The sequence below is a fragment of the Mus musculus genome, chromosome 12 (genome assembly GCF_000001635.26).
Source record: "Mus musculus strain C57BL/6J chromosome 12, GRCm38.p6 C57BL/6J".
Taxonomy (NCBI): Eukaryota; Metazoa; Chordata; class Mammalia; order Rodentia; family Muridae; genus Mus; species Mus musculus.
The window spans coordinates 8,314,712-8,328,198 of NC_000078.6; the positions used below are offsets into that span (position 1 = coordinate 8,314,712).

Sequence of the window (13,487 nt, forward strand, 5' to 3'; positions counted from 1 at the left end):
TTCATGCAGTATCCATCCAGCAGGTGTTTTCTCGGGATCCCTTCGATGCTAGACACCGGTCCAGGTTCTAGGATACAGTAGTGAGGCTTTGGAGGGAATGGGTGGGCAGCGAGAAAACGTAAGCTATGTCGAGGGTAGTAAATGCTGAGAAGGAAGCTGAATGATGGGGAGGGAGGTCAGGTGACAGACATGAGTTTTATACGATGTGGTCAAGGGATATCTTTCGGAGAGATGGCAGGCGAACAAGCTCTTGAGAAGTCTCACAGTGGAAAGGACTATAGGAAGGAGAGCTTGCAGTGTGTGCTCAGCAGGAAAGACAGAAAATCCAAAGGCCGTGTGCTGATGTGGAGGGAGCGTGGAGAGAGTGAGGTGGCCTGCAATGGAGAAAGGCCATGAGGTTTCATTCTGAGTGCGGTGGGAAACATAGGCAGCCTGGCCATGGGAGCAAGGGGACAGAGAACCCGTGGCTGCTGCACCCATGTCCTTCAGGCACCGGCCGGAGTGGCTGCACGGAGGGGTGGGAGGAGGGGCTGCAGCCTGTTTAGGTTCTCTGTGTATTCTGAATGATGAACTTTGGGGTCTGCAGGATGGTAAGGTTGGCTGTCAGCTGAAGGGCTATACTGTCCTGAGCGCACTGCTTCCTGGGATAGGGAGCGGGTAGAACCGGGGAATCAGCATTTGTTCAGATGGGTTTGTTTTAAAGCATGATTGACGGTCAAATGGAGATTCTAGGTAAGTAAGAGGCGGGATGGTTTGGAGGGAAGAGTCTGGACCACGGGTAGGAATTGGGCCACCCTTGGCTCTGGATGCTATGGAAGGCCTTGAGTCTGGGTGAGGTCATTGGAGGGCAGTGTGAGCCAGATCAGGCTGAGCCTTGAGGATAAAGGATGCATAAGAGATCTGTAGCCCCATCACAACTGAGGCGCTTGGTGTAGGACACAGGTGGGTATACTGTGCCTGTGAGCATATCCTACCAACCGCTTGCTTTTGTGATTCCAGTTGTACAAGAACACACCCAGACCGGGCAGGTGTTGGCTGTAGCTGCTTTCCTTGTGTGTCTAAAGGCCAAGTTGAACAGTTGTAGCTGAAATAAGATAGCATGCAATGCTTGAGATATTGTGCTCTCAGGCTTCTGGTTGAGTGACCCAAGTGTATCTTTCTTGCGCGTTCCAGAGTGATGCTTATACTGTCTGGGGACCACTTCTTGCGAACTCTATGTCTGGATGAGGTTGTGTGCCTAAAAGTCAGGAGTCTAAGGGAAGGACGGGGAGCATAATTGTGCCAATCCAGGAGGGATAAGGAAATAGAATTGTGTCTAGGCACAGGAGCAAAGGAGCTGATGAACAGGGCGTTTTAAAGGAAGCTGAGCCCTAGGCATGAAGACAAGGGAGCCAAGCCGGAGATGGAGAGATTCCTGTACAGTACACTTAGATGGTAGAGCCGATACAGGGACTGTAAGGACAGGGATAGGGTATGAGTTCAGTTCCTGGTGTGGTTGTCTGTGGGAAACCTCCTTGGGAGGTTCCAAGTGGGGCTTGACAACCCTTTGCCATCTTCTACCACTCAGGGTGAACCATTCAGCCTGTGTTACCTGCCCAGCACCTCAGCTTCATTGCCCTGACAAGCCTAAAGAAAAAGGGCCTCATTTCCCTGTCACAGCTAGCAAGGCTGCCTGGGATTGCTCCCTGAAACTCTGACAGCAAAGATAAGCTACTTCCTGTTGAAGCCTTCGTTCCTATCAGATAGGTAGGACCACCTGCTGGGCCTGCCAGCTGCTTTCTCCGTACCTGAGCCTCTCTCCCATGCCCCTCTTGTCCTTGTGACAGTCTAGCACTTCAGACCCTGGATACTGAAAACTTCAGCCTCAGAGAACACTCTCATTTGCCCATTGGTTAAGAAGTGGCCTGGCTTGGGGCTCAGGGATTAAGAGCACTGGCTGTTCTTCCGGAGGACCCGAGTTCAACTCCCAGTACCCACAGGGCAGCTCACTGCTGTCTGTAACTCCAGTTCCTGAGTTCCAATGCCCTCTTCTGGTCTCTGAGGAGACTGCACTCATGCAGACAAAGCTCCTATACACATAAAATTAAATGTACAAGAGAAGTGGCCTGGTGTAATGTCTCTCATCTCACAGCATGAGTCTGCTGTGGATGCCTTGTGATGCTTCTCCAGATGCAGCCAGCTCAAGCCGGCAGAGGGATTCGTGCTTGGAATGCGAGTATTCCTGTGTGTACAAGGCTGTACAGTCACTGGACACACACACACACACACACACACACACACACATTGCATATTTCATGCTTTTAGCATGCTGTCCCAGTGTGACAGCCTTGTTCTCAGGCCTGTGTGTGTGTCTGTATGTATGTTGTGTTGCATTAAAAACACTCAATGGGAAAAGGGGGGTGGGGGGGGGGGACTGGAGAGATGGCTCAATGGTTAAGAACACTGACTGCTCTTCCAGAAGTCCTGAGTTCAATTCCCAGCAACCACATGGTGGCTCACAATCATCTGTAATGGGATCCGATGCCCTCTTCTGGTATGCATGAAGAGGTCGGCAGTGTACTCACACATAAAATAAGTTTTTAAAAAAACAAAAAACAAAAACCTCCACTCCATGGGCTCTGGTAGGTCCTCACTGCTCTCTGGGAGCAAAAGGATTGGCCAGCACATCCTTGCAGCCCAGAGAGAATTCTCTGACTGTACTCAGGCACGGATGTCTGTCCCCTAAGGGTATCCAGAGGAGGAAGCCACTGTTTCCCTGCAGCCTCGGATGTCATTCCAAGCTGCCACTGTTAAAGGCAGATGGGAGCATCTGGCCTATTGAACCTTGCTGCCTTCAGAACTGAGGAAGTACGTCTGTCCAGGTTCCCTAGAGGGCTTCAGTCCTGCTCTGTCTTCTCAGACTCAGGCTCCTCTCTTGGTCTACATACCCCTAACCCCTCAGAATGTAAGGACAGACTGACAAGGACACATAGCTGAATGACCCAGCACCTGGAGACTGGGCCCCACTGACCACCTCATTGGCGAAGGCTGCTAATTTGCACTTGATCCTGACCTGCCTTCCTTTGCTTTACAGACAAGTTCAGAATGCACACACAGGCCTCGACCTGTCTGTCCCACAGCACCAGGAGGTGCGGGGTAAGATGATGTCCGGCCATGTGGAGTACCAGATCCTAGTGGTGACCCGGTTGGCTGTGTTCAAGTCAGCCAAGCACCGGCCCGAAGATGTCGTCCAGTTCTTGGTGAGCAAGGGACCCTAGCCATGGTGCTCTGAGGGTGCCCAGGCAGGTATGTCTGTCCCCTCAGAGGAATGACACTTCTCTATACCACATGGGCCAAGGTCTGGAGTGCTAGACTGTGTGGGATGACAGGAACGCCAGAGTAGACCTGTGCCTAGAGTCCACAGCAAGGCAGACTTGCAAAGAGGCATAGAGGGTGACAGAGACACCTGGGAGCCTGGGAAGGTGTAGAAGGGACAACCTAATGCACCTTGAAGAGAAGATGCTGGCAACATCTTGGAAGAGGCGAAGGGAGGACAATGGTTTAAAGAGTATATGTATGGTAGCGCTGGGTGGTGGTGGTGCACACCTTTAATTACAGCACTCGGGAGTCAGAGGGAAGCGGAGCTCTTGAGTTCAGGGCTAGCCTGGTCTACAGAGTACCAGGAAAGCCAGGGCTACACAGAGAAACCCTGTCTCAAGAGAATAGATGATGTTAAGCAACAGGAGAGGTGGGAAGACTGTCCCAGAAACAGGACACGGGTTGGGATGGCATGGGAGGAGACAAGGGTAGATGACTTGCAGGATTCAGGTTGAACCTGGACGTGTCTTGCGGCCATGTAGTTTTAAGTGACAGTCCTACCTGCCTTTAACCAGAGCATCTAGTGACAGCAAAGCACTGGGGGCCATAAGACACTTGGTTCTGAGGACACCATAGTAAGCCTCCATGCTGGGAGCCAGCAGAAACAGCAGGCTAAGAGGCAAGGAGAGAAGGAGGTGCTTACAGTGTGCAGAAGGCCGAGATCAGCCACACCCGCCAGGAGCACGTTAGAGGCTGTGGTGAGCGTGCAGTGTTCACCCACTGGGCGGGCACGGGAAGCCCAGCATAGGAGTGGTACTTAGGTATCAGCTTTGAGGCCCTGTTAAGAGCTGGGAGTGGGTGAAGCTACCCAGAGAGCAGAGGTGGAGACGGGAGAAATGCTGAGATGATGTCCTGAAACACCAGCCAGGCCAATGACGACAGCTGGGGCGGCCATCAAGGCAGAAGGGAAGGCTGGCAGGCTGAAGGCAAGGAAGCTAAGGGAACAGAGAACTTCAACTAAAAGTCTAATGGGTTCATACATTTTTCTACCCTTTGGCCTCTTATGGAAGGGATCCAGACCTGGTGAGAATGAAAAACGGGCCTCAGGATCTTAGGCTACGGTAAAATGAACCAAAGTCCTTGAGTACCACAGGGGAGTGGCTGCAACGGTTTGGTTTGGCACCTCCAGGCGGCTCAGAGAAAAGAAAGTAAAGAATATAACAAGCCACTCCCCCAGTGCTGTTTTTCATCTGATTGCTCCTTAGACCAACTCTTGATTGAACCCAGGTGGACCGTGAGCCACGGTTCTGGGTCTGCTGCGTTCTAGTGTGGATCTTCTGTGAGGGGCCAGTTGCAGCTCCTGGTGGTCTGACGTGAGCTCAGGTATACCCAGTGATTCTGGGCTCTGAGGGAGAGAGGCAGCACCCTAGGAGCCCTTGGGGTCCAGCGCAGCCTGTTCTGACCCGCACAGAAGGCTGGGTGAATGAAAGGTCACCTGTCACACTGCCACACGCCACATTAGTGCTGCATGATCCTAAACAGTGATGCCCACGCCCTGTGGAAAGCATGTTGGGGCGTGTACAGAGTATGGGTGTGCACATACATTGCAGGGGCCTCACAGACCTGAGAGGGCAAGGGGAAACTCATTTGCTTTCACACACACACACACACACACACACACACACACACACACACACACACAGTGGTATCTAAGGGTGTAGGCCAGAGTTATGCTTCCAGGTCTGCAGTCCCCCTAGAATGGGATGAGTTAGCTAAAAGAATTAGTGAGCATTTTGTGTCTATGCCTTAGAAGGATATATACTTTTTAATAGAAGCAAGCATTTAAGTTGCTAGCCATGAAATGAAGCCAGCCCCCAGGCAGGAGCACTGTGCCTGAGGTCTGGCAGACACCCTGCGTATCTCATTACACAGATGTGTGTGTGCGCGTGTGTGTGTGTGTGTGTGCGCGCGCGCGTGTGTGTGTGTACGTACATACGTACCTATTAGAGGCAGCGTCGTGCTGGCCCAGTGCTCCGCACTTCCTGCCACGCAGAGCCATTGGGTCCTTCTGTGTCCCCACTTAGCTCCCTGTTGTCCTTGCCGTGTTTGCTGTTGGCTGCCTGATGTTCTGCCTAGCACACAAGTGGATGAGAGCCCTGGGTGGTGCCAGGAGCCAGGGCTTAAAGCTCCCACTCTGGCCCTCACAGGGCCCGGCTTGTGGGTCTTTGGCCTGAGCCTGCATGGAGCAGTTAGGCCAGCAGGGGGTGCTCATCCCTCACTGTGGCCAGGCTGCCGCTGCCTGATCCTCAGAACAACTCAGGAACTCCAGCCTGAGCAACCAGCTGGTGCACCAGGAATCCTCCTTACCCTTTCCCTGGGAGTTCTTCCCAGGAAAGTTCCAGAACCAGGCTCTTGTGTTCAACTATGGACAGCAGCTACCTTTCCCAGGGGACCCCCCCCCACTTGGAGGTTTCTGGGGTTCCACCCCCACTGCCACTATCCAAACATCTCCTGGGGTCTAAGACCTTAACACTGGGTGGTGTGTTGATTATTGAGATGTGGCTTTCTGAGCCCCCAAATGATGGGGACATCCAGAGTCTGGCCACACACTAGCATACACTCAAGGTGGTGCAGCCAGGCCTGGAGGAGTGGGCGGGGCATCCATGCCTTCATCCTTAACGTTGCCACATATTTCCTGGGGAGATGGGCCTGGCCTCCAGGGAACCACCAAGGAGTTCAGGACTGAGATAAATGGAGGGTGTTGGTGAAGGCTGTGGCATAAGGCAAGTGACTTTTGTCTGAGCTCATACAGATTGTACAGATCCCAGCAATGGCACTACCAAACCCGCGGGGATTGTACAGATCCAGGCAATGGCACTACCAAACCCGCGGGGCTATGGCTGCTCACCGCACAGGGTCCAGAGCCAGCTGGGGATTTCTGTGTCAACAAATGCATGCTCACGGAGCTGTGGGGAGGTAGAGGAGGCAGATTCGATCCATCGGAGCAGCTATCCTGGTATTTACAGTAAACCAAGTACCACCTTCAGAGATGCAAGGGACCCCTGGGACCACTTGGCGGCGGCAGCAGGAGCTGTGGCCTGCTTCACCCAGACCCCTATGCACCGTTGACTCCTGCTAACCTTACTCATCTCTGTCAGGAAAGGCCCCACCTGTCCTGTGCTGGGGTAAGGTCACACAGTGCTGTCACAAGATGGCCTGACACCGGCCAGGTGCCAAGCTCACTCTACTCAGGTTCAGAAAGCCCAGAATAGGCAGAGGCCAGGTTCAGGTCCCTGTGTCCTTTACCTGAGCCTGCAGGGGTACCTTAAATCACTCCATTGTTGTGTCCTTCCTTTGGGACTCTGAGATGTCCCTGGGGAAGAGATTGGGGCTGGGAGGGGTATAAAGGGCCAGCAGGCAGGCCTGCTCCAGGCACATATCTGGTCAGGGTGAGGAAACTTCTCAGCCTTAGTTCTTCTCTCAGGAAACCCCATGCTCCTCTCATTCCAGGTCTCTAAAAAATACAGCGAGATCGAGGAGTTTTACCAGAAGCTGTACAGTTGTTACCCAGCAGCCAGCCTGCCCCCGCTGCCTAGGAAGGTCCTGTTTGTCGGGGAGTCTGACATCCGGGAGAGGCGAGCCATGTTTGATGAGATCCTACGCTGTGTCTCCAAGGATGCCCAGTTGGCAGGCAGCCCAGAGCTGCTAGAATTCTTAGGTACCCAAGGTTTTGTCCCATGTCCCTGAGGTCTCTGCATCCCAGAACCCATCTCACCACTGTGACTCAGTGGGAGGCCCGTTGCCACCCTCCATGGCCTTCGAGCTTTAGCAAGGATATTTAGGGAGTTGGGCCTCGATAACCCCCTGGGCTGAATGGTGAGGGGGAGACCCAGCCCACAGAGTGACCTCACCATGGCCTTCCTGGCCATCGTCGATGTATATCTCCCTTCACGCAGACACTTGCTGTGTGTCCATATGTCCCTCTGCCTCCTGCCACCCAGACCTGTCAGCCTGGGAACACTGTGCCTCTGCTGGCTCCATCCCTCGTGGGCTTTACGCTCAGCCCACGCCCCACACAGAGACAATGGGTGTGTCTGACTTCCCAGCACTAAGGACCTCACGCTCTTCGGTACAGCACCAGGGAGCTCCCACCCCCGCTCTCTCTTACACCAGTGTTCTCTCTAAGAGAAGTCGTTTTCTGATGGAGACTGTGGGGATCACATGAACTAACACATGAAGTGCTTCAGACAGACGTATCATCGGGGGAAGTGATCAAAAGACCCCCCCTTCTGTCTACCGAAGTTCCCCTAGAGAAGAGAAGCGTCTGCCCTTCTGGCCCTGAATGGCAGGGCCAGGCCACAGCTATGGATGGAGCCTAGCTCCCTCCTCACCTTCTCCGTCTTCTGGCCAGTCATTTAACTTTGCTCTTTTCTACTCCTATGGATCTCCAGTTCTATGGGACAGAGCATAATTCCCATAAACCAAATGCCAAGGTTTTAACTACTGAGTGACATTCATTCACTCACTCATTCATTCATTCATTTTTTAAGACACGGTTTCTTATATAGCCCTGGCTATTTTGGAACTCACTACACAGACCATGCTGGCCTCGAACTCACAGAGATCTGCCTGTCTCTACCTCCCATGCAGGGATTAAAGGTGTGTGCCACCACACCTAGCTGAGTGATTTTTATTTTTTAAAGGATAACTAGCTAGTCCTTCCCAGCCTTTCACAGACAGATGCACTCACAATATTGTGTGCTCAGAGGCTGTGGTGATGCCAAGCCCCTACGGACATCTCTGGGCCTTGCTTCCCCTTTCTGAACTTAACTTATCTTGAATACCTGTCTCTCAACCATGCTTTGAGAAGCACTGATGGAAGCCCAGTTGTCCTGGGATCTTCCACATGCTCACTGCACTCATCCGGGTGGTAATCTGATACTGCAAGCTCTTGGAGTTGTCTGTCTATGGTTAGGTCAGCAGAGTTCATGGCTGGACTTACTACTGTAAAAACATTCTGAAAGAAACAGCCCTGGTCCAGCCTGATTGGACCTTGGCTGTTGCACTTCACCACTGCGTTAGTGGGCAGTTATCTGTGGCACAGATAACTCTGGGTATTGTGGCACACTCTCCTCTGGCATGACATAGCCCTCTTGAATTCTTAGCATCTGTGACCACTTACCTGTTTGTGAGCTATACAAGATTGGGTCCAGTAACCTTCCCTCGTGTGGGTAGGAGGGGCTCACAAGGCCCTACACCTCCCCAGGGGACACACAGGGCAGATGGAAGAACAGACAAATAGAGTGGTATGATGGATAGATAGGTAGCTAGTCAGGTGGGTGGATGGATGGATGGATGGATGGATGGATGGATGGATGGATGAATGGATGGAAAGGCAGATAATTAAGATAGACGGACAGACAGACACACAGTTAACAGTTGTTAGGAGAGAGGCTTTTCTCACATAGTGTAACTGTTATAAGCACCCCATGCCCCTGTAAGTAGCCCCAGTTAATTCAGCTCGTTAAGCTACACATGGGTGGAATCCTACTGCTGTTATGCAGATAGCACCCTATCAACATAGAATGTCTCCCTGGAAAAAGTTTATAAAACACTTCTGGGAACTCCTGCCTTAGGCTTCGTCTGACGTTCCCCATGGCCAGGCAGCAGCGGGGTCCCTTGAGCGTCATGTCACATAGTGGGATAGCACAGCACTTGGCGCTCTCCAGACTCTCCACTTAGGTGTCAGGAGGTTAATGCAATCCCTCAGCCTCAGAACCTGGCTTAGGCTTAGGCAGGTGGGTGTGGTGATGTCGCCTTGAGAGTAGACAGCAAGCTCTTGTTTTCCTTTTCTTCCACAGGCACCAGAGCCCCAGGGGCTACGGGCCTTGCCACCCGAGATCCCTCTGTCTTGGATGACACAGCCAGCCAGCCAGGGGACAGTGATGAGGCTTTTGACTTCTTTGAGCAGCAGGATGAAGTGCAGCCACCCACACTGGGCCTGAGCAGCAAGGATGTGGAGAAGTCCTTGGTGGGAGAAGAGGAGGAGGAGGAGGAGGAGGAGGAGGTGCTGGATCCCCTGGGTATCATGCGGTAGGTCTCCACTTCTTCCGATGTCATTTGTTCAAGGTCTGGGCCATGGGGCTTTAACCTGGTGTGCTCAAGAGAGTTGGCTCAGCTCCGCCGCCTCAGTATCACCCGCCTTTGTGGCTGGGCTCAGAATCCCCCGCCCTCCCCAGTGATATCCCCCATCTATGGCTAACTCCACAGAGTTAACCCCACGATAGCTCGGTAGCACAGACTGCTGGGCCCAGTCTGCTGCCATTGGGACCCGGCTTCTCCTTGCAGAGTGGCAAGTGACTTGTTTGCCCCCAGAGCATGCTTCACCATCTGTAAGGCAGGACTTCCTTCAGCTCCTGCGGGACAATTGGAGACCTCCATGAACATGGGTATAAGCACCCTTGGCTTTACTCCTCTAGGAGGCATCCCGCCAATTAGACGGACGCTCCTGAGCGCGGGTGGGCGGCATGGATCTCCCTGTGCTGGCCATGGGGACAGGGCACAGGCTGGAGGAGGAGATGCAGAGGCAGGCATCTCCTGCCATAGCCCCTCCAGTGGAAGCAATGAGCTGAGAACGCAATGGCTTCCCTAATGGAAATCGGCTACTCAGTCATCCCAGAATACTTTTGTTCCTTCTTGGCTCAAGCAACGAGCAACTGATATTTTCTGTGCTAGGCATGGTATTGTACTTCCCATGCTGAGCCTCATCTGTTCCTTGCCTGTAAGCATCAGTTGGAGGCGGGGAACGGTACTAGATTGGCACTGAGTTTGAGGGCTTTCTGCTGGGACCTGAGTTCTAGTTCCATCCTTTGGTCGCCAAGGCTCCTGGCTATCTGCATCTTCAGTTTTCTTCAGTAAATGAGCGGGCTCTTGGAAGTACCTGCTTCCTGGAGCAGTCCAGGGAGGATCATCTGATGTGCATAGATGTTAGCATTAGCTGTCGTCATAGACTCTACTTTCAGCAGAACCTGACCACCACGGGCCAGGGCACTGTCCTCAGCACCGTGACAAATGGGTCTTAGGAATTTACTGCTGTCCCCAGTATACAGACAGGAAAGGCCTGCCTGAAACTAGAGCCGCCGAAGAATCGGACAGAGGCGTGTTCAGTGTAATGACATACCAAATGAAGTCCCCCAAATCGGTGCCCGCTCAGCACGGGTCTTCCCCCAGTGTGATATGTGAGCCATGGGCTGCAGAATCTTGAGGTCACCACAGAGGCCTCACACTGGCCAAAGCTGCCCAGGCAGGCACAGCGGCTGCCGCAGGCCCACAGGAATCCGTGGCCTCCCGGTACTCTCCAGCCAGTGAGGGTCTGGTCCCCAAGGGTCAGGCAGTAAGGGTCCCAGGGTGACATGGGGAGACACCTATAATGCCCACCCCTTATCGGCCTCGCCCAGCCCTGGGGCCCTGCCATAAGGCCTTGTTTGCACTCATGCCATCTGTGGTTCTAAGTAACCATGAGTAGTGACAAACTGAAATGGACTTCTGAGGCTGCACCAGCCTTTGGCTGAACAACAGAGTTAGCCAAGTGGCTCCTTTTTTGGGTAGGAAACTGCTCCTGGCTGCCAAGTGCTGCCTTGAATTTCTTTCTCTAGTGGCAGAGTTGCGGGTGGGGACGGGGCGGAGGTCTTAGGTGCCTGACAGCCAGCCTGGGACCACCTGCAGCAAGCTCTGTGCTCTTGGGGGGCCCCTGGCTCCTGGATTCCGGGAACACAGCACCAAGCGGACTCCCCTTCCTGCCAGATTTTTTTTTTAAGGACCCATGTGACACCCAGTTGGTATTATCGGCTCTGTCAGGCATAATAAGTAATGTTTTTCGAGAGCTTTTTCAGTGCCAGGAACTGAGCTAACTGGTGTTTGCTTGGGAGCTCATGCTACCTCTGAGACTTGCACTTCTGAAATGGGCTGTGACCCGCAGTAAGTGCGGTATGCGTCAGGACATGTGTATGTGCTTCGTGTGGGACCAGGCGAGGTACGAGAGCACAGGGAAGCTCGCTGAGTGCACTCCGTGCTCATGGCTCCTCTCGGGCCTCATTTGTGAAAAGATTCATAATGTGCCAAATGGCTTTCTGGGCCCATTGCCGGAGCCGCTTGGGAAAGGGAGCCCTGGAGGCTGACACTGGGCATTGCTTTTGTTTTCTGTGGTAGGACACTGGAGCCTCTGAGAGTCAGATGGCTTGAGCTCGTTCATATAACCCCAAGTGGCAGCACCAGGGCTTGAGGCCACTGCAGGCATCTTTCAGCAATGTGGCAAGAGGTAGGGTGGGGCCCTTACACATAGGGCCATCAAAAGATTCGCCCAAGCGGGGACTCGGCCAAAGCCTGGTGGTGTGGTTTGCTTTCTACCACTGTGATAAAGGCCACGGGTGAAAGCAACTCAGGGAAGAAAGGCTGTCTTTACTTGGCTTACGCTTCAGGTTCATCCCTGAGGGATGAGAGACAAGAACTAAAGCACAGAGCAGGGAAGAACGCTACTCACTGAATTGCACCTCCTGGCTTGCTCGGTTTGCTTTCTTACACAACCCAGGCCCACCTACCCAAAGGTGGCACCGCCCCTGTGGCACCGCCACTGTGGGCTGCGATCTCCCTCCTCAGTCATTAATCAAGAAAATGCCCCACAGACTTCATGAAGGCAATCTGAAGGAGGCTTTTTCTCAGCTGAGGTTCCCTTCTCAGGATACTCTAGCTTGGGTCAAGTCAACATACATACATACATACATACATACATACATACATACATACATACATGAATAAACAAACAAACAAACAAACAAATCCATCTGGTATGTGACAGAGCAGGTCAGGTTTCCCACTCAGACACAAGGGCTGCCCACCTCACCCTTTGGGGCATTCTTCTTATCCTCGAGAGCTTTGTAGTCTGTATTTCCTCAGCAACTCTATACACACATCTCATATTCCCTGCTGTGGCCACAAGGGGGCGCTCGGGCTCCATTTCAGGAGTGTCTGCAAGGGTGGGAGCAGTTGGCACAAAGCGGAGTCTGCCGGGCCTGGCTTTCCTTTGTCTCTTCAACCTGCCTCTGACTAGGGAAAAGTCCGCTGTGTTATACCGTTATGGGGCACAGAAAAGCCCCCACTCTAGCCCATTGAAACAGCATTGCTTCTTATTTTCTGGGTTTTTGGGTTTTTTTGGGTTTTTTTGCTGACCCTGTCCCAGAGCCATCTGGACTCTAGACATAGCGTTCACTTCACCATTCCAATTAATGTTCTGTCTCAGGCGCCTTTCTCTGTCATACATACTTACCGTATTTAACTCGATTTTAGTGTCTGTGTGGCTCTGAGAAAATCGTGCCTTGCACTAGAAACATTTTCAACACAACTCAAAACTACCCAGGTCCTAGGGACTGATTGGCGAGAGTCCCTTCCCTCCCAGGAGCAGGGATATTTCCTGCAGCCTTCGCTTCTCTACTTCTCCCTGAACAAAGGGATTGTTTCGTGTCTGTGCCTCCACAGTTTGGAATGGTCTCTCTCCAGACTCTGAGCCAGTCCCTCAGCCCAGTCACTGCAAACTGCACTGTGAGCCCCGGCTTGTGGTACCTTTCATGGGCTTTTGTTGTGGTGGGCTATAATGTGAGGAACTTCACGGGTCCGGAGTCATCATTCCATAGAACTTTTCATCTAAATAATAGCCTCAGAACAAGGCCCCTGAAGGTTCTGCAGGGGACAGTATGATAAAAGCTCTTTGGGGCTACACATTTACCCTGTTGAAGGTCCCTCTTCTCTTCCACCCCTCCTGCTACTTCTCCAGCCTGCTTGCTGGTGACAGAGAACACAGCTGGCTCTTTTCCCTGCCTGTGAGACTGGTTTCTCAGGCTCTCAAAGAGAGGGGAGAGCCTGGCACCCAAGTGGAGAAGGCCTTTCCTTGGATACTGTTTTATCATTAGTTTTATATAAATTTAGTTTCATTTTTTCCATGAAGCAGCCACTTCTGTTGAACCTAAAAATGGCTTTTTGTATTTAGATGAAATTTCTGCTCTGGGATGACCCTCCAGTTTTTGCCCGTAGACACCCACCCACCCACCACCCGCTAGTCCTCCTGGATTTGCAAACCCAGCATCTAGAATCTCTGGGGCCTTGCCCCCTCCTGCCTCCAAGCAACTGTGGAATGCCTT

At 52.6% G+C, this 13,487-nt stretch overlaps 1 protein-coding gene across 2 annotated transcripts in view; it reads left to right on the forward strand.

Moving 5' to 3' along the window:
- The window catches only part of Hs1bp3 (HCLS1 binding protein 3), a 30,392-nt gene that overhangs the window by 1,279 nt on the left and 15,626 nt on the right, over positions 1-13,487 (forward strand). The window contains exons 2-4 of one of the 2 annotated variants that reach the window (NM_021429.3): positions 3,074-3,239; positions 6,808-7,015; positions 9,159-9,390. In NM_021429.3, the coding sequence (NP_067404.2) occupies positions 3,074-3,239; positions 6,808-7,015; positions 9,159-9,390 (606 nt within the window). Of the gene's footprint in view, positions 1-3,073; positions 3,286-6,807; positions 7,016-9,158; positions 9,391-13,487 lie in introns of both variants that reach the window. The other variant, XM_006515161.4, reaches the window with a different exon arrangement.